Consider the following 25,301-nt stretch of genomic DNA (forward strand, 5'->3'; position numbering starts at 1 on the left):
CCCAACAGATGGTTGCCCAGCCTCTGCTTAAAGACCTCTAGTGTGAGAGGGAACTCCCCAACCCCATGCAATGGCTTCCATTCTTGAATAGAACTTTCCATCAAAAAAGATTCTCCTCCTGTTCCACTGAAATCTATCCCCTGTAGCTTAAGCCCATTTGATTTGGTCCTGTCCTCTGGGGCAGCTGAAGACACACATTTTCCCTGTTTGGTGCGACAGTTCTTCATGTATTGGAAGTGTGCTTTCTTGTCCCTGCCCAGTATACATATACCCAGTTTCTTAATTTTCCCCTCAATGGGCTTGTTTTCTATACTCCTGCTTAACCCCCCCCCAAGAACATAAAACACCATTTGTTTAAAGCAATTTCACCTCAAGAAAACAACAAACACAAAAATTACATAGCAGGTCATCTAATGTTTCATAATTTATGTCTCCTTTCAGCCAAGTCATGCCCTTTCAATATGGTGCACCAGGAATGTGGGTCCCCCTGTTCTAATACTTGTACCAATCCCGAAAGATCCCAGCTCTGTGAAGATCATTGTACAGATGGCTGCTTTTGTCCCCCAGGTAAGTCACCAAACACATGCATTAGGCTGACAGCGGGGGCTCTGAGTATTAAGAAATAGCTTTCGATAGAAAACAGCTTCCTTAGTTACAGTTTTAAATGAGATAGTCATGATTGCTATCCTCTGCTATGAAAATTAAGGGTGGTTCTTAATTTCCCCCCACTTTTGGATTTATTTTCCTTCTGTGATCTTACTTTTTCTATATATCTATACAGTATAGAGTGCTTTTGTGGCTAGGCAAATTAAAAATTTGATATATGCACACTTCTTTGCATATTTTATTTTATTTTTTAAATGTTTTCAATTATTTTTAATACTTCTTGCTGGAAGGGTCATACACTCTTACAGAAAGGCAAAATAGAAATACATACAATCAAAAAGATCAGGGGTTTTCCGCCATATTTTTTTTTAAAAAAATGCATGTATTTATTTATTCAATGCTGAAGTGCTGGTGCTATTCTGAGTAACTTTCTGTTTCAGTGGGTGATGCTTAATTCTAGTATTAGCAGAAAGAGGGAAACTTTTCCTGTGAACTTTGCTAAGACTGAATGACTGGCAAGTTTTATGAGGGCAGGGTGTTCAGTTGGATGGCTCAACAAACTGATCCAGCATGGTAGCTTGTATGCTCTTAAAACAAAGCAAACCTGGTCAAGAACACACACTCACACACCATAGCTGTCAAGTTTTCCCTTTTCTCGCGAGGAATCCTATTCAGCATAAGGGAATTTCCCCTAAAATAAGGGAAAACTTGACAGCTATGACACACACACACACACACACACACACACACACAACTCCAGGTGTTTAAAGTGTGGGAATGTTGAGGGTGGCAGGAGAGGATATATTGATTATTAATATCCTTCCCAACTTGCGCTAGCAAGTTTATTCACTTAGCAGAGTGCATTCCCCTTCTTACGCAGCAGAAAACTGGTTGCAAACTCATGTGAGTTTCTTAAGACAATAAACAATTCAATTTGGGTAGCCCAGATTGAGATATGCTCTAATATTCCTGGCAAGACCATTTTTGAATCCCTCCTAAATGAATAAAGACACAACAGTCTTATTCATATGTAACAAAAAGTAGTTTTACTCACGATCAGGCAGAGCACAGCGTGATCCCTGAAGGCAGGCTTTAGGCTTAAAGTTACACACATGTACAGACAGGTTTACCCCGTAGGGGAGATAACATGGGGAACTGCTGTGGCAGCCAGCAGTAGTAGTCCAGGTGATGTAGGATGCAGACAGAACAAACGGGAAGGTTGAAAAGGGGAAGGTAGCAGTGTGGCTTGGCCTTTTACCAGGTCTGAAAAGGTCATGCCCACCTACTAGTCACATGCAAGGAAGGATGCTCCAGGCCAGGAGGAACAGGAAGTTTTGACTGGCTGGACCAAACATTCCCTTGCATGTGCACTCTAGCAAAACAAGGAATGTTGTACTTGACTGCTCCCAGTGCATTACATCCCACATAATGCAGCTCCCACAATGCCACTTTCTCGAGCTACTGGAAAATGGTAACATGGTAGATTGCCATCATGAATCTGGCATGACAATACCAAAGTCAGTGGAATGGTGTAATGTGCCTCACAGATCTTTAAAACAATGAAACTGATACCTAACCTAGCTCCTTATTCTTTTAGGCACTGTGTTTGATGACATAAGCAGCTCTGGTTGCATCGCTGTGAAGGACTGTCACTGTACTTACAATGGAGACACTTATTCTCCTGGAGCTTCTTTTGCATCCCAGTGCACTGCATGGTAAGACACCCACATCTGCTCGTTCCTATTGGCTAAAAAATAAATGTGATGGGAATAATGACTCAAGTGTAGAATGTTGTGGTATTAAAAAAAAAGAATCCCAGTATTGATGTTTACTACTTTAGTGTCAATTGTGTCAAATGCTAAAACACTGCAGCATGGAGCCACATGGATGCTCCCTTGGGTTCCATGACAGAAGAAAGGTAGACTATAAATGAAATGAAATGAATTCATAAAATAAGCTACAAAATACTGAAAAAACATCAGCTGACAGGCATCAGATTAATATGAGTGAATTAATATGGCTGAATGTCAAGTACAGGTATCCATATTCAAAGGATATCCTACTGTTTCTAGGATATATCTCCAGGTATATTTGACATCAAAATTCACAAAGAAGAGGAGATATTTGAGGATATTTTAGGAGCAGGTTAATGTAATTGTGAAGGAGGAGGAGGAGGAGGAGGAGAAATCCCATTTTTTAAAAACAAACAAACCATTGAATGCATTCATATTGTATATGAAGGAGATGCAGGTTTAAATAGGCTTTTGTTCAAATATGTGACATCAATCCATTTCTATTCCAAAATTAACCAAAGGGCCCCATTTCGGCAGTGTGTTTTGAAATATGAAGCCTTCAGGAATACAGGGGTTATGATTTCTTGTTTATTGTTTCAACGTCTTTCAAAAACGGTTATTAACATTGCTATAGCTCATCAAGGAACATTGGATTACCTACAGAAAAGTTGTTCATTAATAAAAGACCACACCCTACAGCAGCACTTAAAGAAATGGAAATAAGTGTATTAAAATAGCCTAGCTTTAATTATTGTACATTTCTTTTTTGCTTCTTCCTTTTTTTAAATAATTATTTTTATTAAGGATTTTCTTGGGTTACAAAGGTAGTGCAATGTCTCATTTTCTTTCTTCCTTCCATGTATCATTCCTTGTGTACATTGTCACCTGATGCACACCACTCTCTTCTTTTCAGTACATGTACCGGAGGCCAGTGGGCCTGTGTCAGCCTTGACTGCCCCGGAATGTGCTCTGTTGAAGGAGGCTCCCACATCTCCACATTTGATGAGAAACGCTATTCGGTCTTTGGGGACTGTAGCTATGTCTTAACTAAGGTAACCAAAAGGCAATATTAAACTTTTGGGGAGGTTTTGCATTGGAGAAATCCCCACATGCAGGGATCGAAATGGCTTGGTTAGAATGTCACAGGGGAAAGGTTTGATTTAATTAAGCAATTGACATCAACAGTAATTTTCTATACACAGGAAATACCAGCAAAGAGTCCAACATAAAATAAATACGTTGATGTCAGCAGGCTTTTGCAAAAGTCCCATAGGAAAGAACTGCAGTTGTCATGCTTCGTGGATTTCATATGCAACTGTTCAATTCAGCCTTCCCCAACCTGGATATTTTGGTCAACAGCCCCCTAATAATAATAAGAATAAGAATAAGAATTTATTATTTATACCCCGCCCATCTGGCTGGGTTTCCCCAGCCACTCTGGGTGGCTTCCAACAAAATATTAAAATACAATGGTCTGTTAAACAGCCTTCAGCACCAGCCAGCATGGCCCTGGTCAGGGATGATGAGATCCAAAAACATCTGGAGGGTACTAGGTTGGGGAAGACTAGTTTAATCCAAAAACATCTGGAGGGTACTAGGTTGGGGAAGACTAGTTTAATTCACTGCTGTTTAAGTATTGCAGTGTATTCCTCAGACTGGGAAACCAAGCACATAGAGTGGCTGGGGAGATGGAATGGGGCCTGGAAAATCCTGAGTCTGAGTCCCTATTGGATTTCATGTGTATGCTATATCTGAATGACACAGCTGCATTGACAAGGCTCATCTCACACAAGGCCAATTGAGTCTAAGCTAGTTGGACCTAGTTCCCATTAAACTAATGGGACTTGAGTTTAGCATGACTTAATTTCAATGGGGCTAAAGTATGACTAATTTAGTTTACATCCAGCCCAGAAGCTTTCACTTCAGATCAGCACCTCTCCTCAGATTACCTCCTGTATGAAGCCCTAAGCCAGGGATGGGGATCTTGTGGCCTCCAGTCAGTCAGAGATGATGGGAGTTGTAGTTCAGCAGCATCTGGAGGTGTTGGTGTTGGTCCAGCAAAACTTTGGGAGCTCTTTTACCCCATGAGCCCTCTTGCCCATTAAGATAATAGAGAGGATGCCCTATTCTTGTGCTAGCTCCTTACAAGGAAACATCAATGGGAGCAAGGGACAGACCCTTTACAGCATTGGCTCCTGTTCTGTGAAACACCCTTCTAAGAGAAATGCCAATTATTTGATCTTCCTTGCCTTTCAAATACAAGGTAAAGTATGTTTGTTTAGGCAAGCTCTTAATCTTCCATAGGAGCTCAGTATGATATTTGACTTGTTAAATTATCACGTTTTAGTCTTATTTATATCATATTTTGTTTTTGTTTTTTTAAAAAATGTTAGGATTATATTGTTTTAATTGTGGGACGTTGCCCCATATTGACAATGAAGGGCAGGCTATCATTATTTTTTTTTTTTTAATTTATTTTTATTTAAGGTTTTCTCAGTTTACAAAGACATGGGCAGTGTCTCTCATAGCATTTTTACAGATCAGTTTCAATTGTTGAGACATTGGGGAGGAAAAGGGGGAGAGCGGTAGATAAGGGGAGGGGGTGGGGGTAGTGTGACAATGTTTCTAGTTTACTTAAAGTGTGTTGGGGGGGTTGTCAGCATCGGTTGTGCAGGTTCTTTGTTGTGCATTTGTTTTCCTTTGATGGTGAGAGTTGTTGGGGTTGGCCTAGGATATAGTTTTCTTTTGTGGTTGGCTGTGGTGGTCTGTTTTATGTGAGTAGGGTGGGCGGGTCAGGTTAGCCATATTGATTTGTATGCTGTTGGTGGATTTCTGTCGTTGTCTTGTTGCGCTGTGTATGTGATAAAGGGGAACCATACTGGGGTGAAGCCGTCTTCTTCTATTTGACCCCGTGTCAATTTCAACTTATTGGTTAATTTTTCTAATAGGGCTGTTTCCCATACCGTCTGGTACCATTGGTCCATGTTTACTCCTGCCAGGTCTTTCCAGTGTCTGGTTATGGTGTTTCTGGTAGCTGAGAGTAAGTGGGTTATGAGTTCTTTGTGATGTAGGTGGGCATTGTTGTCCTGGAAGATGTTTAGCAAGGCCAGTTCTGGGGTAAGTTCTAATGTTTGTTGGGTTATTTTACCTATTTCTCTTACGGTTGTTCTCCAGAATTGTTGGGCTTTGGGGCATTCCCACCACATGTGGAAATATGTGCCTGTTGATGTGCATCCTCTCCAGCATTTTGATGAGGTTCCTGGGCGTATTAGTGCTAGTTTTCGTGGTGTTAGGTGCCACCTGTAGATGGTTTTCAGAGTGAGTTCTTTCCTTTTTGCTGATATGGATTTAAATGGGGGTTTAGACCACATCCTGGTCCATTGAGTGGGGTTGATTTCATAGCCTATATCTTCTTCCCATTGTTTTTTTATTGCGTCTGGGGAGTTTGTGGAATTTTGGAGGAGTATTTTATATATTGCAGATACCATCCCTTTGCCGTGACCCTTTGTCGTTAGAAGGAGGTTTTCAAAAGGTGTCAGGGGTCTTGTTGCTGCTAATTTTATTGCTGGCTTGTTTAAGAGGGCATGTAATTGGTGTTGTGCTAGCCAGGGTATTTGGGTGTCTTCTAGTTTATCCTGTATTTCTCGTGTTGTCAGAGGTATGTTATTTTTATAGAAGTCTGTTAGGCGATATAGGCCTTTGGTTTGCCAAGTTTTAGTTTGGATGTTTTGTGCTGCCTGGTGGAATAATGGATGGTAGACCAGGGGGAGTAGTGGGGATGTGGTTGGGGTTAGTTTGTCCGTTTCTGTTTTCCATGCTTTGAACATGGTTTGTGTGTACCTATTAAGTGTTGTGGGGATCCTTCTTAGTTTGTTTGGGAGGAATGGGTATGCTGTGGTGCTGATATTTTCAATTGTGTCTCTCTCTAAGTGTATCCATTGTTTTGTCTCATCTTCCAGTATATACGGGATTATATGTCGTATTTGATTGGCCCTGTAATATGTTTCTACTAGTGTATTTCAGCCCGTTCAATAACGGGCTCTAGAACATCCTGGGGTTCGGAGAAGCGCTTGCGCAGCGCTTCTCCGAACCCTGGGACCTGTCATTGCTGTCGGCGGCAAGGGGACAGGAACGGAGGAGGAGAAAGCGCTGCTTTCTCCTCCTCCGTTCCTCTCCCGCAGCCGCCGACAGCAAGGACACCTCCCAGGGTTCGCAGAAGCGCTTGCACAGCGCTTCTCCGAACCCTTGGACCTGTCATTGTTGTCGGCGGCAGGGGGACAGGAACGGAGGAGGAGAAAGCGCTGCTTTCTCCTCCTCCGTTCCTCTCCCGCAGCCGCCGACAGGAAGCAGAACTCCCAGGGTTCGGAGAAGCGCTTGCGCAGCGCTTCTTCGAACCCTGGGACCTGTCCTTGCTGTCAGCGGCAGGGGGACAGGAACGAAGGAGGAGAAAGCGCTGCTTTCTCCTCCTCCGTTCCTCTCCTGCAGCCACCGACAGGAAGCAGACATCCCAGAGTTCGGAGAAGCGCTTGCACAGCGCTTCTCTGAACCCTGGGACCTGTCCTTGCTATCGGCGGCAGGGGGACAGGAACGAAGGAGGAGAAAGCGCTGCTTTCTCCTCCTCCGTTCCTCTCCCGCAGCCGCCGACAGGAAGCAGACATCCCATGGTTCGGAGAAGCGCTTGCGCAGCGCTTCTCCGAACCCTGGGACCCGTCCTTGCTGTCGGCGGCAGGGGGACAGGAACGGAGGAGGAGAAAGCGCTGCTTTCTCCTCCTCCGTTCCTCTCCCGCAGCCGCCGACAGGAAGCAGAACTCCCAGGGTTCGGAGAAGCGCTTGCGCAGCGCTTCTTCGAACCCTGGGACCTGTCCTTGCTGTCAGCGGCAGGGGGACAGGAACGAAGGAGGAGAAAGCGCTGCTTTCTCCTCCTCCGTTCCTCTCCTGCAGCCACCGACAGGAAGCAGACATCCCAGAGTTCGGAGAAGCGCTTGCACAGCGCTTCTCTGAACCCTGGGACCTGTCCTTGCTATCGGCGGCAGGGGGACAGGAACGAAGGAGGAGAAAGCGCTGCTTTCTCCTCCTCCGTTCCTCTCCCGCAGCCGCCGACAGGAAGCAGACATCCCATGGTTCGGAGAAGCGCTTGCGCAGCGCTTCTCCGAACCCTGGGACCCGTCCTTGCTGTCGGCGGCAGGGGGACAGGAACGGAGGAGGAGAAAGCGCTGCTTTCTCCTTCTCCGTTCCTCTCCCGCAGCCGCCGACAGGAAGCAGACATCCCAGGGTTCGGAGAAGCGCTTGCGCAGCGCTTCTCCGAACCCTGGGACCCGTCCTTGCTGTCGGCGGCAGGGGGACAGGAACGGAGGAGGAGAAAGCGCTGCTTTCTCCTTCTCCGTTCCTCTCCCGCAGCCGCCGACAGGAAGCAGACATCCCAGGGTTCGGAGAAGCGCTTGCGCAGCGCTTCTCCGAACCCTGGGACCCGTCCTTGCTGTCGGCGGCAGGGGGACAGGAACGGAGGAGGAGAAAGCGGCGCTTTCTCCTCCTTCCTTCCTCTCCCCCAGCCGCCGACAGGAAGGACGCGCGCACTCTCCCCCCCCCGCCTCCTCCAACCGCCGCTCCTCACGGCCAGGGAGGGTTGTGAGGAGGCCTTCGCCGGCCTCCACCCCGGCGGGAGCGGCGGTTGGAGGAGGCAGAGTGGGGGGAGAGTGCGCGCGCGCGCAGTCTCTGCTGTCCAATCCCTGTATCCCTGGGGCACATGCGCAGTGACCCAGGGACACACGGGACATCTGGACGCAGGGACAACATGGACATTATTATATAGGATGTTAGGGATTCCCCATCCTCCTTGTGAGGTGGGGAGGTGCAGGTATTTGGTGCTTATTCTTGGTTTTTTATGTGAGAAGATGAAGGAGTGCAGTTTTCTCTGCCATCTGCGGAGTTGAATTGGGGGGATCCAGACTGGGAGGGTTTGGAATAAGTAGGTTAATTTTGGGAGAGTGATCATTTTGATCATTGCCATTTTATCTGAGAGGGTGAAATTCATGTTGTCCCATCTCTTCAGGTCTTTGTTTATTTGTCGCCACAAGGGTTTATAGTTGTGTAGGTATAATTTGTTGAGATTTTTGGTTATTTGTACCCCTAGGTATCTGAACTTGGTGTGGCAGAGTTTTATTTTGGTGATATTAGTGAGTTCTTTCTGGGTGTGGGGAGGAGTGTTGAAGCACATGGCTTCTGATTTTGCAAAGTTTACTCGCAGGCCTGACACCGTTGCAAATGTGTTGAGTTCTCTGGTTAGGGAGATTGCTGTGTTTAAGGGGTCTGATGTTGTGACCATTAGGTCATCTGCAAAGAGCCCTATTTTATATGTTCTGCCTTTTATTTCAACTCCTTTGATGTCTGTGGTTGCACGGATTCGGATTGCTAGCGGTTCTAGGGCCAGTATAAATAGGAAGGGGGATAGTGGGCATCCTTGTTTTGTGCCCCTTTGGATTTTTATGCTGTTGGAGTCTATGTTGTTGATTCTGCATTTTGCTGAGGCTTGGGAGTATATTTGTTTGAGGACTTGTAGAAAGTTTGGGCCAAATTTCATGCTAGTTAATACTGCTAACAGGTATTTCCATTCTAGGCAATCAAAGGCCTTGAGGATGTCTAGAGACATAATTGTCAGTGGGGTTTTGGTTGCCTTGCTGTGTTCGATTAGGTTCAGCAGTTTCCTGATGGGGTCTGTGATATTGCGACCAGGGACGAAGCCAGTCTGATCTGGGGCTACTAAATTGCATAAGAAGTTTTTTAAGCGGTTGGCCAGGATTGATGTGAATATCTTGTAGTCTTGGTTTATTAATGAGATTGGGCGATATGATTCGACTTTGAGATTGTCCTTCAGGGGTTTTGGGATGGAGACTATTTTGGAGTGGGTCCAGGTTTGGGGGATGGGCCCCCCTTTCATGATGTCGTTAAATAGGCGAGTCATGTGTGGCATTAGGGGTTCTTTGAATTTCTTATAGAATTCTGCTGTGAAGCCGTCTGGGCCTGGGGCTTTGTGTGGTTTCAGGTTTTTTAGGACCATGTCTATTTCCTCTGGGGTGATGGGCCTGTCCATGTATTCCTGTTCTTCATCTGTTAAGGTAGGCATGGTCAGTCCTCCTATAAATTCTTTTATTCCCTTCTCAGGTGGGTTGTGGGATGTGTATAGACTAGAGTAAAATTCTGCAAATTCTGAAGTTATTTCTTTGGGGGAGAATGTTGTGTTGCCGTCTTTTTTGGTGATGCAGTGTATTCTTGTTTTGAGTGTTCTTTTCCTACATCTATTCGCTAATAGTCTGGAGTTCTTCCCCCCATATTCATAGAAGCGTTGTTTAGAATATAGAATGTTGATCATTGTTTTATTAATTTCTAGGGAATCTATTTCTCTTCTCTTTTGTTCTATAAGTTTAAGAAGTTTTTTGGATCCTGTTTGTTTGTAGCGTGATGAGAGGGTTGTAATTTCTTGTTCCAGTTTACTAATCTTTGTGGTGGTTTGTTTTTTAAGGAGTGTTTTCTCTTTTATGCAAGCTCCTCTGGTGACTGCTTTCATTGCGTCCCATAGGAGGGGGGTTGTTATGTTGTCTACATCATTTTCTTTGAAGTAATTTTGGAGGGTTTTTGTGAGACTTTCTCTAATTTGTTTGTTTGTGGTTAGGATGGGGTTAAAGGACCATGATGGGGTATTAAGTGTTCTCTCTCCTATTTTAATAGTAACTTCTACTGGGGCATGATCTGTGATTTTAATGTTGCCTATGTTTGATGATTCTACCCAAGGGATTAGACTCTGTGTGAGCAGAATGCTGTCCAATCTGGACGTTGTGCCATGCCGTCCAGATTGGAATGTGTGGGTAGTGTCTCCCGGGTTTTGTTCACTCCAAATGTCGTAGAGACCCCTGTCTTTTAGCAGTTTTATTAACTTGTAAGAGTCCCTAGTTATTGGGGGTTTTCCACGAAGGAAAGTTGCCCATGGGGTTGTAGATTGGATGTTTTTTAGGGATATGCCTTTCATATTTAGGTTGAGGTCGCCTCCTAGGATTGCTTCCCCTTCCATGAAGGAGAGAAGTTTGTTCAGTGTCTTCTGGAAGAATTCTAGTTGTTTTGAATTTGGGGCATATATAGATCCGATTGTCAGTTTAATTTTGCCATCTAGTGTTCCTTTGATGAAAATGAATCTGCCCTTTTTGTCCTTCAGGACTGTTGTGGCTTTGAAGTTTAGGTCTTTATTGAGTATTACAGCTACTCCGCGGGCCTTTCCTGAGCCTTGTGCCACCCATTGTTGACTGAAGCGGGGGTCGCTCAGAAGTTTGTTCCCTTTGGGGGGGTTGTGTACTTCTTGTAGGAAGGTGATGTGTGGTTTCATGGTGTTTATGTGTGAGGTAATGCGTTTTCTTTTAATGGGGTTTCCCAACCCCCTCACATTTAGTGTAATCGCTTTTAAGCTAGCCATCACGTCTATTTGTTGTGTAAGGCGATTCCTTGCCAACCCGTCCAGGTTGTCCTGTGTCTCTCACTATGTGTTGTTTACTGAACCATTGGGGTTCCGCTGACCTAGGGTGTGGTGGGTAGGGGGCTAGTGGGGTTAGAGTTAGATTTGGGTTAGAGAGTAGGGAGTAAGTTGTATAGAGTTTCCTATGTGTAGTCTTATAGGTGTTCATTTGGGGTATTTTGGGCCGTCTGGCCCTTGGCCGGTTGGCCCTGGGTCTCAGCTGATGTGGAGGGCCGTGTTCAGAGACAGGCCTTCCCCCTTGTCGTTTACAATGGGGGGTGTTCAGCGAGACAATGTAAAGCGTCCTTGCGATATGGATGTCGGGTTTAAGGTTTGGGAACAATGTTGCCAGTATTAATAGCAACATCATTTTTGTGTTGGGGTGTAGGTGTGAGTGTTGGTGCGCTCTCTGGTGCCACCATTGTGCTAATTAGGTAATATCTTTTAGCCTGATCGTAGGTTGGGGTGTGTGGGTTGCATTTGTTATTTTTCCTTAGAGTGGATTCGGGGGGGGGGGTGTTGAGGGTGTGTGTTGTGAGTTGTCGGATTAAGGGGGATGTGGGATGTGGTTGTTTGGACTGGTGTTGGAGTGGCGGTTTCTGTGGGGATGTGGGGCGGGGGGGGGAATGTTGCTGGTGTTAGTTTTGTTCATAGCCTAGGGGGGGAGGGGGGAGGGAGGGGGAGTCACCAGTCCTTCAGCTTGCGATGTTTTCCGGCTGCTTCATTTTGCTGTGGTTGTTGTTGCAGTAAGGTCGTTCCTCTGTGCTGTGTTGGTTTCGTCGGTCTTGGTCAGGCTTCTTGTGTCGTATGGTCGGCCGGAAGGTTTCGTGTGTGAGGGTGTTGTCTGGTTGTATTGGCGTGCTTTGTGTTTCTCTTGATTCTTTGCCTTTTTCTTCTTGTTGTTCTGGACTTTCGTCCAGCCATTTGCTGTTGTTTCGTTGTCTTGGTCTTGGCTGTCGCTTGGTGGGTCATCTTGAAGCCATTCCGGTGGGATGCTGAGTCCGAGGTCCTTCAGTAATTGCTTGGCTTCCGTTTTGTTGGTAGCTGTGTATTGTTTTGCGTTTTTTGTTGCAATGAGGCGGAAGGGGAAGCCCCATCGGTAGTTGATCCCTGTTTCTTGGAGACGTCGGGTGCATGGGCGTAAGATTTTCCTCCGGTTTAGGGTATCTTGGGACAGATCTTGTAAGGCCAGTATGTGGTTGTTTTTGTATTGAAGGTTGGTCGAATTTCTAAGGTAGTTCCAAATTTCTTCTTTCTTTTTGTAGCGTGCGAAGCACACGATGATGTCCCTTGGGGGGTCGTCGGATTTTGGCATGGGTCTTAGAGCTCTGTGTGCCCTCTCCAGGTCATCTATCTCAATTTTCAGGTTTGGCACTGTGTCTTTTAGCCAGTTTACTATTAGGTTCGCTGGGCTTTTCTCTTCCGCTTTTTCCGGAAAGTTGCGAAAGCGGATGTTGCAGCGTCTATTCCGATCTTCAAGGTCCGCTTGTTTGATTTTCAGTTCTTCGTTTTCTGTTTCCAGTTCGTTCAGTTTCTTTTTTATATGTGTGTTTTCCTCCTGGTGTTGCTCTATTGTCCTTTTTTGTGTTTGGTTCTCGTTCTCCAGAGCTACCAGTTTGGATGTTAGTTCATTGATTTGTGCCTGTAGGGGGGCCACTGTGTCCTCCAGTTGTTTTGTGAACTGTTTTGTTAATTCTTTCGTTATTCTCTCTATTAGTCTTGTTTCCATATCCCTCTGATCTTTTTTTGTCATCGGGTGGTCGTCTTCTTGGAGAGGCGTTGCGTTCTCAGCTCTGTTTGCCATTTTCCTGGCTGGTGTTATCCTGGTTTCCCTGGGGTTTTCGGTTTGCGGTCTGCTTGGTGACTTCTTGGAGTAGGGTTTGTTGTGATTGGGAGTCGTGGTGTTAGATTGTTGGATTGATCAGGCGTTGATTGGTGGCTATTCAGAGCGTTTGAATTAGGCGGTCATTTGTGTGTCACCTGGGTTGTGTTTTGCAGGCTTCTCTGGAGTTCTCGCGTTCTCCTCAGTGGTGCACCCTCGTGTGTTCGGGGGGGGGGGGTGTTGGGGTCCAGTTGGGGGTGGAAAGTGGGGTTGTGGAGCCACAACAGGTAATTAAAGGGTTTGAGCTTGGCAGGGTTGTTTTCAGGTAGATTTAGGCAGAACTGTATAGTGTCAGAGGGAGGGAAAGAGGATGGAGAGGGGGTTTAGGAGGAGGGGAAAAGAAGGGGGGAGAGGGGGAGGGATAGGAGATTGGAAAGTAAATGGGGGTTGGAGGGAAGTGGGGGAGTGGGGGGAAGGAAGGAGTGAAAGGACGGTAGAGAGAGGGGGAGAAGGGGAGGAAGGAAGGAAGGAAGGAAGGAAAGTAGTAGCAGTGATGGTATATTGTATTGGTGCTTTTAGGTTCAGTGTGGGGTAAGGGTTTGCTGGGAGATTGTTGGTGAAAGTGGGTGGGGGGTATAGGTATGTAGTTGTTGGGGATCAGTGGGGAGGGAGCGGGGAACAGGCACACTTAGATTGAGGTATAAAGTGGGGGCTGGGGCCGGGGTGGAGAGCAGTGTATTTGAAAGTGTGAGGGATGGGGGTATTAGCAATAAATCAAAGTTGGGATGACTGCAGTAGCAGAGGTCCCCTTCTAAACTGAGAGGTGTTGGGGTTAGGTATGGGGTGGATTTAAGAAATAAAATAAAATGAAGTGGTCAAGCAGGCGTGGGGGGAGCAGGAAGTGGGGTGGGTAGGGTGATGAGGGGGAGATGCGTAAAGGGAGATGCGTAAAAAGGGGGGATTGGGTATTAGTAACTAAGGGGGGTTCTGTATGTAGAGGGTGGGAGTGGGATGTTATAGGTGGTGTAAAGATGCTGGTGTGGGGGGGGAGGAGAGTAAGGTGGGTTTAAAAAGTAAAATGGAGATAAAAATATAAGTGATACACACACACACACACACACACACACACACACACACACAAGACAGATCCAAAAAGGAGGTATAAAAAGCAAAATTATTTGGAGGAGGTGGCTGCAATGGCAGCGCCTCCCTTAAAAAGGGAATGTTCAAAAAAAAAAAAGGGGGGGGAAGGAAGAGAAAAGGAAGGGGGGAAATGGGGGGAGGCCTTTTCTGTTTTTATTTTGTTTCCCAAATTAGAAGGACTGGAGAGTGCTGGGGGGGGGGGCTAATGATAACAATAGAGATTGAGAAATGAGGGTAATATAAAAATTGAAAAGATAAAAAAGGTAGTTGGTGAGAATGGGAGAGGCAATACAAAACAAAAACAAGGACAAACAATGAGCAGAGATCTCCTTAGGAGTCCTATCTCACGCTGCCTCTCTCTGGGTCTCGCCCGTTAAGAGCAGCAATTAATATATGTATATATGTGAAACAGCTACAACAACAAAAATAAGGTTAAAAAAAAAGGAATTTTTTTTTTTTATTTATTTAAAGAAAACTAGGGGGAAATAATAGTAATAATAGTAAAAAAATTGGAAGAAAAATATTTTTAAAAAAAAGAAAGAAAGAAAAGGGAAAAAATGAAAAAATGAAAAAATGAGTAGAAAAAAAAAATTCAAGAAGTTGCAAAAGCGATGTCTTTTCCGACAGGCCTCGTTGGTGGGGTGAGAGCTGGGCTTGGGCCTAGTTTTTGCCTCGTGTCTCCCCCACGGCCTTTGTCCTCCTACCTCGCCTCTTCTCCCTTGTTAGTGGCGGTGGCTCTTTGGCAGGGCTGCTAGTCCAGGTTGCGACGGTGTGAACGGCAGGACCGAGGCACCTCGCCTCAGCGGGTCCTTTCTCCTTCTTCTCCCTTCGTCCCGGTGGGGGAGAGGGCGGCTGCAGCCGCGGCCGCGGCGGTGCACGTGGGGACTCTCCTTCCCCTCCGGTATGTTCTTTCTCTCCCTCCTCCCTGTGTCCCGGGGGGGAGAGAGTGGCGGCGGTAGCGGCAGCGCGCTCAGGGGTTTTCCTTCTTCTCCGGAGCGTCGGCGCTCCGGGATGTAGGCTTCAGCGCGCTTGGGGGCTCTCCTTTTCCGCCGGAGCGTCGGCGCTCCGCGGTGTAGCTTTCTCTAAGCCCCCGAGCCACGGAGCTTTGCTCCGCTAGCGGCCGGGTGCCCTTGGTGCCGATCCGGCGCGGTCGCTGGGGGGGGGGCGTCGGCGGCCCTCCAGACGGTCCACCGGGACCGCCGGGTTCCTGTGCAGCAGCTGCTGCGGTCCTGGTGACCCTTCGCTGTCCGGGGGCTGCACCGGTGGCGCTGGCACGTTGGTCGTCCCTAGGAGCTCCGCGCCAGCGTGCCCGCAGCCATCTTGCCTCGCCGGAAGTCCATCAGGCTATCATTATTTTAAATAAACAACCCAACTACCGGTAGCTCAAAATGCGATAATGGTTATATAAAAAGCCAGGCATTGCATGCTGCCTACACTCTGTATTCTTCACTTCCAGCTCTGCGACAGTAATGCCTTCACTGTTCTGGGAGAAATTCGAAAGTGTGGCCTGACAGACACCGAGACCTGCCTGAAAGGCATCGCCATCAGCATAGATGGAGGACAGACAGTAAGTATGGAAAACAAGGCCCACTATATGCTTAAAAGGGAGATTACACACTGATTTATAGAGGCACGCCCCCAGTGAAACAGCAAATATGTTCATTCTTATGCAGAATATGTAGAACTGCTCAGTTTTATCTCCTAGTCTCAATTACTGCTCCTAACAATAAACCAGCTGATCTGCCCCAATCAGAATGTGAACTTCAGTACCCTTCTGTGGCCCTCATTTCCCCTCTAGGTTACAGTAAGTCCTTTCTTTACCGTCTAGATTTCCTTTCCTTTACAGTCTAGATTTCATAATATTGCAGGCCCACTGCCCCACAACCTCAAGCCCACCACCTTTCCTTTCATGCACATTTTCCTTCCCTTCCCGCTTCTTTGTTTCCAATGCCCCTTTCTTCAAGTGTCCTTCCCCATATCTATCCTTTTCTCTGGTTACTGTTTCTTGGCCTAGTGCCCTCAACTTACTTGCTTCCGGTTTCTCCCTCCCTCCCTTAGCTTCCTTATCTGCTTGTGATTCTTCCCATTCTCTAGACTGCCTCACAAAGCTACTCTGATCCATAGAGAGCTGTGCGAGGATTTAATCCCAGTCAATTGACAGTTGTCCCTTCCCCGATAAAAGCTATTCCAGACATTCTAGCAGCTCTGTTTCCTGAGCAGTTGGAGCATTCGTGAACAGTCCATTTCCAGTACAATCAGCTGGCTTCAGAGACTTCACTGCTACAGATGCAATACAATATGGATTTTGTTGGCAGTTTATGTGCATGAAAAGAGTAGGGAAACAGGGAAACAAGCGCATATTTCCTATGGTAAATATGATATTTTTAACCATACCTGTTCATCATTATCTTCACTTTCTCCTCTGCCAGGTAGTTGTGATCAAGTCCTCTGGGGTCGTGTATTTGAATATGATCCTTTCCCAGCTGCCTATCTCAGCATGTAAGTTCTCCTTTTAGAGATAACATATGACATTCATCATTCTTCACTCTCCTACTCTATTATTGTTCTCAACATGAGGGATACCTTCAGCAAGGCTCTTCTGATGTTCTTAGAATTTTAGACTTTTCTCTTATGCTAGAAGGCCATTTACTACGGAAAATGGTTAATATGCTTAGCATAAGCAGATATTACCTCATTGTTAAGTATGCAAAATGCAAATACCCTCATACCCTTGTAGCAAATGCCATAGCCATATGAATCATCAGTTGACACCCGATGAAATGTTTGATCCCATTAGTAAACTCATTACTGTATATTTCACTTCGACAGCCAATGTCACCATCTTCAGGCCTTCATCCTTCTTCATCGTGGTGGAAACAACATTTGGCCTCCAGTTACAGATCCAGATCGTGCCCATCATGCAATTATTTGTACGCTTGGACCCAGCCCACAAAGAGCAGACATGTGGTAAGTGAGCCGATTAATCATTAGTCTTAAGACATAGAGGAAATGTTCACTGAAATCACTGTGATACTGTATGAATGATTGCAAGGATTTAAAGTTGAATCTTGACAAGAAAGGGGGGGAACAGAGGGTGGGCAGGGGTGGGGGACTCCCTGGTCCTGAATGGAGCAACTGTGCCCCTGAAGGAGCAGGTGTGCAGCCTGGGAGTCATTTTGGACTCACAGCTGTCCATGGAGGCACAGGTCAATTCTGTGTCCAGGGCAGCTGTCTGCAGACTGTCTCGCCAGAGTGGTGCATGCTCTACTTATCTCCCGCTTGGACTACTGCAATGTGCTCTACATGGGACTAACTTTGAAGGTGACCCAGGAACTACAACTAATTCAGAATGTCGCAGCTAGACTGGTGGCTGGGAGTGGCTGCCGAGACTACATAACACCAGTCTTGAAAGACCTACATTGGCTCCCAGTACGTTTCCGAACACAATTCAAAGTGTTGGTGCTGACCTTTAAAGCCCTAAACGGCCTCGGCCCAGTATACCCCCATAGTTCAGCCCAGACACTGAAGTCCAGCTCTGAGGGCCTTCTGGCAATTCCCTCACTGTGAGAAGTGAGGTTGCAGGGAACCAGACAGAGGGCCTTCTCGGTAGTGGCGCCCACCCTCTGGAACGCCCTCCCATTAGATGTCAAGGCAATAAACAACTATCTGGCTTCTAGAAGACATCTGAAGGCAACCCTGTATTGGGAATTTTTTTAATGTCTAATGTTTTACCATTTTTTATGTGCTGTAAGCCACCCAGAGTGGCTGGGGAAACCCACCCAGATGGGTGGGGTATAAATAATAAAAATTATTTATTATTATTATTATTATTATTATTATTATTATTATTTATTTTATTAAAGTCCCTCTGGTTTTGTCCCAGGTCTCTGTGGAAACTTCAACAGTGTCCAAGCAGATGACTTCAAAGCTGCCAGTGGAGTAGTAGAAGGAACTTCAGCTGCTTTTGCCAACACGTGGAAAGCACAGGCCAATTGTCCTGACATCAAAAATATTTTCGAGAACCCATGTACTCTCAGCATAGAAAATGGTATGTGCACTGCAGAAAATATTTTGCAGCTTTTCTCCTAGGATACTCTTTAACCAACAGCCTAATTAGAAAGACCCTTTAGAATTATTATTTTTTTAAGCAGAAACTCACATTAACTCTAAAATATTAACTATTAGTGTATTCTAATATTTCTGTTGGAAGCCACCCAGAGTGGCTGGGGAAACCCAGCCAGATGGGCGGGGTATAAATAATAAATTATTGTTATTATTTATTAGATAGAAAATGCCCTTGTATAGGGCTGGTAAGGACATAAAGGTCATGTTGACTTTTTTAGCCTTTATATTCCACCCTTCCTTCAAGCAGCATCCTAATTCTTCTCCCTCCCATTTTATCCTCACAACAACCCTGTGAGGTGAGCGTGTCTGAGAGAATGTGACTGGTCTTTGGATACCTAGGGATCTTAACAGCTGGGTGGGTGAGCCCAACACACACTCTCTAAGTCATAGTTTGTTGCTCTATGCCACACTGGCTCTCAGATGACAGTGGCTCCCCATAAGAGAAAAAGGCTTTGTACAGCTGGAACAATCATTGCAGATCATTCCACATTATCCTGTTCATGGTGTATTAAGACCGCAGAGAAAAGTTGCATGACAGACAAAAGATGACGGGTTAAAGCAGATTATAGGTGACTTGAGCAAGCAAGCACAACTATACGATGCAGAAGCAAGGCAGAAAGATACAGTTAACAATGAGAGCAAGTTTTAATACAGTATTTTCTCTCATTTACCGACTGGAATAGGTCCTCAAACTCTGATAGCGATTCTTACATGCCTGGGTGGAGGATAGAGAGGGACGCATGAGTTTGAAGAAACTAGACTATTGTACAAAGGTGAAGTTTGTAGCTCTGCCCTGTCCACCACTGGCATAAGGTCCCTGAGAGGTTGCACAGAAGGGAATGTGTTCCTTGGGCTGAAACACATTGCCCACCTCTGCAGTAATATGTATAAAACCCCATTGCCCTCTGTCTTTTACAGAAAAATATGCTTCGCACTGGTGCGGCCTGCTGACGGACAGCAATGGACCCTTTCAGAAGTGCCACTCTACAGTAGAGCCTACTGCTTTCCACACGGTACTTTGTACATTCTCTTTCTTTGAGGTGCCAACGAGAATCTGAACGTAACTCCTCGGGGGGGGGGGGGTTAAACTCGTCAGAGTGGATAAACAATGTCAGGGCTTCAGTATACTCTCTGCCAAACTTTCTGTCATCAATGTATATTATCTGTCCCCATATCATGTAATCCTACACATTCATTTCTCGCTTCACTACTAAATATAAGCATCTTCTCATTCCATTCTGCGTGGTTGGCCACGTAGTTTGCCAACTTCTGAGACAGAGGTTAACATTTAAATAGCTGGTTCCCAGGAAACCCCCAGGTCCTCAGTAGTTTAAAGCAAGCAGTGTGAAACATAAAGACACATAAACCTGTTTTTTTAGATTAAATTCGTAGATGAGTTCTGCATGTGAAAGTTTAAGAGCAAATGTCCCTGGAGGGGGAAGTTAATATTAATGGCTATTCTCTGTGTCCCTAGACCTGTATGTTTGATACCTGCAACTGTGAAAGGAGTGAGGACTGTATGTGTGCTGCCCTTTCCTCCTATGTCAGAGCCTGTGCTGCAAAGGGAGTGCTGCTGAGCGGATGGAGAACCAGCGTCTGTAGTAAGTTATGAGGATTTTGTAAACCAAAAAGCAAGTTACCAGAGATTTTCAAGGTGTTTCGAATACAACTCAAATCCATGATTCACCCCAACATTTGTGGAATTTTTTTCAGAGTCGCTGAATTGTTTTGCAGGTTTTCTTAGTAGTAAGTCTCAATGAAATTAACAGAGCTTACTTTTAAGTATCCAACATGGTGCTGGGTGAATCTCGGTCAGCGCAAGATGGAAAGTTCTTCTCTTTTCTCCCCTCGCCTGGGCACCCCCTAAATGTGTTCTTGGAGTTCCTCCAACCCTCAAGAGCAGGTTTGGGGAGGGTGCAGGGTGCATAATACATAATGTAACAATGCATATTACAACTGATTCTTTTTTTAAAAGAAGAAGAAAGAAATCCAAATGTTTTTAAAGGGTAGTCTTGGCATTTTGGGTTTAAAAATATACTGAGGTTGTTTGCAACACCACTTCATTTTTGTGACTTTATTTTTAATGCATTTGCTTCAGCCACTGCATCTCTCAAATAAAATGAGCTGCTAGAGAGAAACATCTGCTCATCTGTAGATGTGTGTGTTTTTCTATAGAAATTCAACTGCTGCCTACTAGTAAGTGGCAAAGAAGGCAGTTTTTATGTTGGCTGCCATTTTGAATTTCCCCAACTCACATCAGAACAAAGCCGCCTGGTTCAATTTGCTCCCTCCCAAGCGAATTTTAACCACCACCCCCCAACAGCCTGAAGTATTGATGAATCAAAACAACTCATTTCAAGGAGGTGGCTTTTATGTGGACTGATCTTTGCCAGTTAGTAGCAGCTGTAGTTTCAAAATTATCCTGGACAAGAATTTGAAGCATCTATGCTTTGTTTGTGTGACAACCCCAAAGTGGTGCCAGTAGTTTCCTGAAAGTCTTGCTCTGGTGAGCAGGTGCAGATGAGGCTTACGGGAGCTGCAAAAGGTTCAGAAGGAAATAAAGTTATTGCTTGCCCTGGGGAGGCAAATCACAACCAAAAGAGCATTGCAATCTTATGTGAATAATGGAGCATGTGCTAATTTATCTCTCTAGTTACACCAAATAATTCTTGACAGCACTGGATAAGACATGTGGAGTAAAATACATATTTTTCGGAAAAGATAGAAAAACACACAAACTATGAAATGAGTAGTTTTCAAAGCTGTGATTTAAAGATGAATAGCTTGAGTCAAAGGCCAATAAATTACATGGATCAGTCACGTTTTGAACAGGCTCCTTTTCATAAACCCACACAAGAGAGTAACTTCCCTTCTGCGAGTTAAGTTTAATTCAAGGCACCCAAGCAATCGTTCATACAGTTGTTCATACAGTCTTTATGCACAAAGCAGCATACATCACTTTACACCATCACACCTGGATGGTGAGGCAGACATCCCAAGCTTCTCCCGCCTCTGGGACTAGAGCCCAGCATCCAGATATACAGATACACATCTAAGTAATTTATAGCCACAGTAGCCCTTAGATAACCTCTGGAACAACTTCTTTTCTTTTCCCTCTCTCAAGCCAAATACCAAATGTGTCCCAAAACCCTGGTTTACCGTTACAACATTAGTTCCTGCCAACCCACCTGCCGATCTCTGAGCGAGCCCGATGTCACCTGCAACATTAAGTTTACCTCCGTGGATGGATGCACCTGCGAAGAAGGGATGTATATGGATGAGAGTGGCAAATGTGTACCTCCTACCAGCTGCCCCTGCTACTACAAAGGGACTCCTCTACTGTCTGGAGAAGTTATCCATGAAAAAGGTGTCATATGGTAAGTGATGGTTTGAAATAAGCATTGTCATGAGGTGATGGGAATAGCCAACATTTCCTTCCATAGGACCCTGCTTCTAAGCTGCCCTTAATTATGATTTTTAAATTTTTTTGGAAGATTAAGTCAATTTAATTTTGTAATGTCTGGTGCTTAGATATTGGGTGCCTTTGTGACACATATCTAAATGCCCCAAAGTTTCTTATTTGTGTTAGAAAAACATAAGAGCCCAGCTGGATCAGACCAAAGGCCTGCCTAGTCCAACAACTTGTTCTCATAATGGCCAACCAGAAGCCTGTGCAAAGCTCACAAGCAACTTACGAATGCAATAGCAACCCTGCTCATGCTCATTAGCAACAGCTATTCAGAGGCAATAAAGACTTCATGACTAGTAGCTGTGGGTGGCTTTGTCCTCCATGAATTTGTCTAATCTTCTTGTAATGCCTTCCAAGTTGTGAACCATCACCATGTTATCTGGTAATTAATTCCATAGTTTAACTATTCTTTGTGCTTCCCTTTGTATAGGTCTGTCCTATACCTCCCACCATTAAACTATCACATCTGTTAAAAACGGGCTTTCTAGTAATGGGTGGTGGAGGGTGAGGAGAGAACTTGAGACTGGCAACAACACCACAGGTGCCCTGTGGATCTCTGAGGTCTGTCCACTCCTGATAAAAATGCCTCACCCCAGTCCAGATCCACCAAAGAGGAATTCTTAAAGCATTTTAACAGGCTATTTAAAGGGAAACCTTTTCCTTTTGGTCACAAGGTGACAATTCAGCATTCCACACTGTCACAGTGGCACACTGTGTCCCTCACACACACCATGAAGGATTTGTTGTTGCTGTCCTTTAACCAGGCAAGAGGAACTGCTCTTCGTAAAACTGGTTCAATTTTTAAATAATAAACATTCTTCATCTCTTGCAGCACTTGCACACAGGGAAAGCTTCAGTGCGTTGGAGAAGTGAAACCACAACCAGGTAAGCCAAATCACAGAAAAAGATGATAGTAGTTCCAGAGACCTTGTAAAATTGAAATATTCAATTGGATTTTGAGTCCTCTGCAAATTGGTTGAAAATATCCCATAGGTTCCCTCCAATGTACAGATGTGAGGAGTTGTTTTTCAACCTTGAGTGATGCAAGTTCCTATTATCTGCTAAGCACCATAGCCAAGATAGCCACCATCCTCTGTCTTAAAATTGGCAGTGGAAGTATAATGTTGGCATCATACAAAGAGTTTTATGTGTGTTTTTAAGTGAGGTGTTGATAATGATGTGCCCTGAACTAGTTTTCATGACATACACTCACTGTTATGGTGACTAATGTTTCATTTCAAACTGAGATTTCATCTAGCTCTCCTTTCTATCAGAATGTTTTGCTCCCATGGTCTACTTTGACTGCACCAATGCCACAGTAGGAGCCACTGGAGCTGAGTGTCAGAAGAGCTGTCAGACTCTTGACATGGAATGCGTAAGTGTGACTACATTGCAATCATGTCTTATCTAAGTTACCTGTTCAACTTATGCATTACATTGTTCCTATGATGATTGCAGTTATCACTTATTTCCTGAATTTATGAAACTGTCAGCGCCGCTCAGCATTCATCATGGTCTCCCGTTACAAAATAGGAGTCACGCTGATGGGTGATCAGAGTGATCAGAGCTAGCCTACAGAACCCATCAGAAGTTACTTCAGGGGTAGAGACAGGGAGGCGCAGGGCATGGGGTATGGTACGGTAAACCAGTTTAACCACCATGTTATGACTTGTGAATCACTCTTACACTCAACATTTTTTAAAATATCAAAGGTATCAATAATATATACCAAGTCACAATCTAGTGATTTCTAATCACATTCTCCCAAAGAGTTCAAGGAAAGTTCTCCACACCTAAACTCCTCTGAAAGAGTAAACTTGAAGCAGTTTTGCATAGCTTGCTAATTCATTGACTCTCTGTTGGCAACCCACCAGTGGAGACAGATACTGATTTGAATTCGTCTTCACTCTGTCTAGTATCTTAGTCACTTTTGTTTCTCACCTATTGATTTGTCAAGTAACATCTTTTGCTGCCTTATCTTCTGTTACAGTACAGCACACAGTGCATCTCTGGCTGCATGTGTCCCAAGGAGTTGGTGTCGGATGGCCAAGGTGGGTGTGTAGCTGCTGAAGAGTGCCCATGCATTCACAATGAAGCCACATACAAGCCAGGGGACAGCATCAAGGTGAAATGTAATACTTGGTACGTACAGCCTGTTATAAGCTGAACTAAAACTATTGAACTCTTCCATCTAAACAGGGGGGGGATCAAACAACCCCCCCCACTGTGAAATTTAACCATGTTTTTGTCTGTGCAGTACATGTAAGAACAGAAAGTGGGAGTGCTCCACTGAACCCTGCCTGGCAACATGCTCTGTTTATGGAGATGGTCATTACATCACTTTTGATGGCAAACGCTATAGCTTCAGTGGAGACTGTGAATACACACTGGTCCAGGTATAATACTTTTCTCCCCGAGCACTTGCTTTTTTGAAATGCAGAGTCTTTAGTCTTGATATATGACAAGCTGTGTTCATGAACACAATACAACCCTCTTCTCCACAGGATCATTGCGGTAAAAACAATTCAAATGCAGGGACTTTCAGAGTGATCACGGAGAACATCCCCTGTGGCACCACTGGGACAACCTGCTCAAAAGCCATTAAAGTCTTCATGGGGGTAAGTAGCTTCATACAAGATGCACATAAGATATGATTTGTGCACCTGGACAGAACTGGGTTATATTAAATCTACAAATGGGGAAATCATGGAGTGCAAAGTAACTAAATGGAAAGGTAGGTAGCCGTGTTGGTCTGACATAGTCGAAATTAAAAAATAAATAAAAACATTGTCCAGTAGCACCTTAGAGACCAACTAAGTTTGTTCTGGGTATAAGCTTTTGTGTGCATGCACACTTCTTCAGATACACTGAAACAGAAGTCACCAGACCCTTATATATAGTGGGAGGGTAGGGTGGTTTTTTTTAGAAGGGTAGTAGGAGATGGGTGATTGACTCGAGGGGTATGGTAACCCTGTTGATGACTGTTAATGACTGGAATTAGTCCTACAGGAAAAAGCAAGGGATAGTATGCAGATGACCAAAAATAGCTTTAGCATGTGTAATGAGACAAGAATCCAATATCTCTATTCAGACCAGGTCTCCCCATAGTTTTCCGTTGTAATTACTTCAAAGAGAAGTTGCTGAATTTACAACTCATTGTTGCTTTTCATCTTTCAGACCTATGAGCTGATACTTGCTGATGAAAAATTTGAAGTGGTACAGAGGCTTTCTGGTGGAGGTGAAGTGCCATTCAAGGTCCGCTACATGGGAATCTACATGGTGATTGACACCACAGCTGGACTGGTCCTGTTGTGGGACAAGAAAACCAGTATCTTCATCAAACTCAATGACGAATTTAAGGTATGCTGAGGATGCCAGATCAGATTATATAGGGGTGTGTGTGTAATGAAAGAGAAGTGCTACAACATTCTTCCAGGAAATTCTGTAAAGGACAAACATTAAAAGCTAATATTAGCATTTAAATATTCCAGTCAGTTTATTTATCTTGACCTCTTCATAGTCAGTTTAACATAGGTTCTTTGTCTGTATGAAGAACTATTGATAGTAATGAGAAACTGGTCACATTAAAAACAAAGTACAAGACAATGTAGTATCTTCATATTATGATGAAGTATGACTCCAGAAATTACCATTGATTATTATTTATGTGATCTCATGGTGGGCCTCCCACAGGCATCTGGATGGCCCTTGTGAGAAAAGAAGGCTAGACTATAGCAGCCATATCCAGCGTGGCTCTCTTTACATTCTAGCTATCATTTTTATCACAGAACTATTTATTCTTGCATGATCAATGCGCACAAGACTGGTTACAGGACAGTGATAGAC

General features: G+C 44.7%; 1 protein-coding gene across 1 annotated transcript in view; it reads left to right on the top strand.

The window, feature by feature from the left end:
- The window catches only part of MUC5AC (mucin 5AC, oligomeric mucus/gel-forming), a 71,892-nt gene that overhangs the window by 12,356 nt on the left and 34,235 nt on the right, over positions 1-25,301 (top strand). The window contains exons 9-24 of the mRNA XM_060276363.2: positions 442-567; positions 2,204-2,321; positions 3,313-3,451; positions 15,318-15,428; positions 16,291-16,360; positions 16,691-16,828; positions 17,745-17,909; positions 18,905-18,999; positions 19,461-19,587; positions 21,111-21,363; positions 22,288-22,340; positions 22,730-22,830; positions 23,446-23,597; positions 23,713-23,851; positions 23,960-24,073; positions 24,633-24,815. Of these exons, the coding sequence (XP_060132346.2) occupies positions 442-567; positions 2,204-2,321; positions 3,313-3,451; positions 15,318-15,428; positions 16,291-16,360; positions 16,691-16,828; positions 17,745-17,909; positions 18,905-18,999; positions 19,461-19,587; positions 21,111-21,363; positions 22,288-22,340; positions 22,730-22,830; positions 23,446-23,597; positions 23,713-23,851; positions 23,960-24,073; positions 24,633-24,815 (2,084 nt within the window). The remainder of the gene's footprint in view (positions 1-441; positions 568-2,203; positions 2,322-3,312; positions 3,452-15,317; positions 15,429-16,290; positions 16,361-16,690; positions 16,829-17,744; positions 17,910-18,904; positions 19,000-19,460; positions 19,588-21,110; positions 21,364-22,287; positions 22,341-22,729; positions 22,831-23,445; positions 23,598-23,712; positions 23,852-23,959; positions 24,074-24,632; positions 24,816-25,301) is intronic.

This window comes from Zootoca vivipara, chromosome 1, assembly GCF_965207765.1.
Source record: "Zootoca vivipara chromosome 1, rZooViv2.hap1.1, whole genome shotgun sequence".
NCBI classification, from domain to species: Eukaryota; Metazoa; Chordata; class Lepidosauria; order Squamata; family Lacertidae; genus Zootoca; species Zootoca vivipara.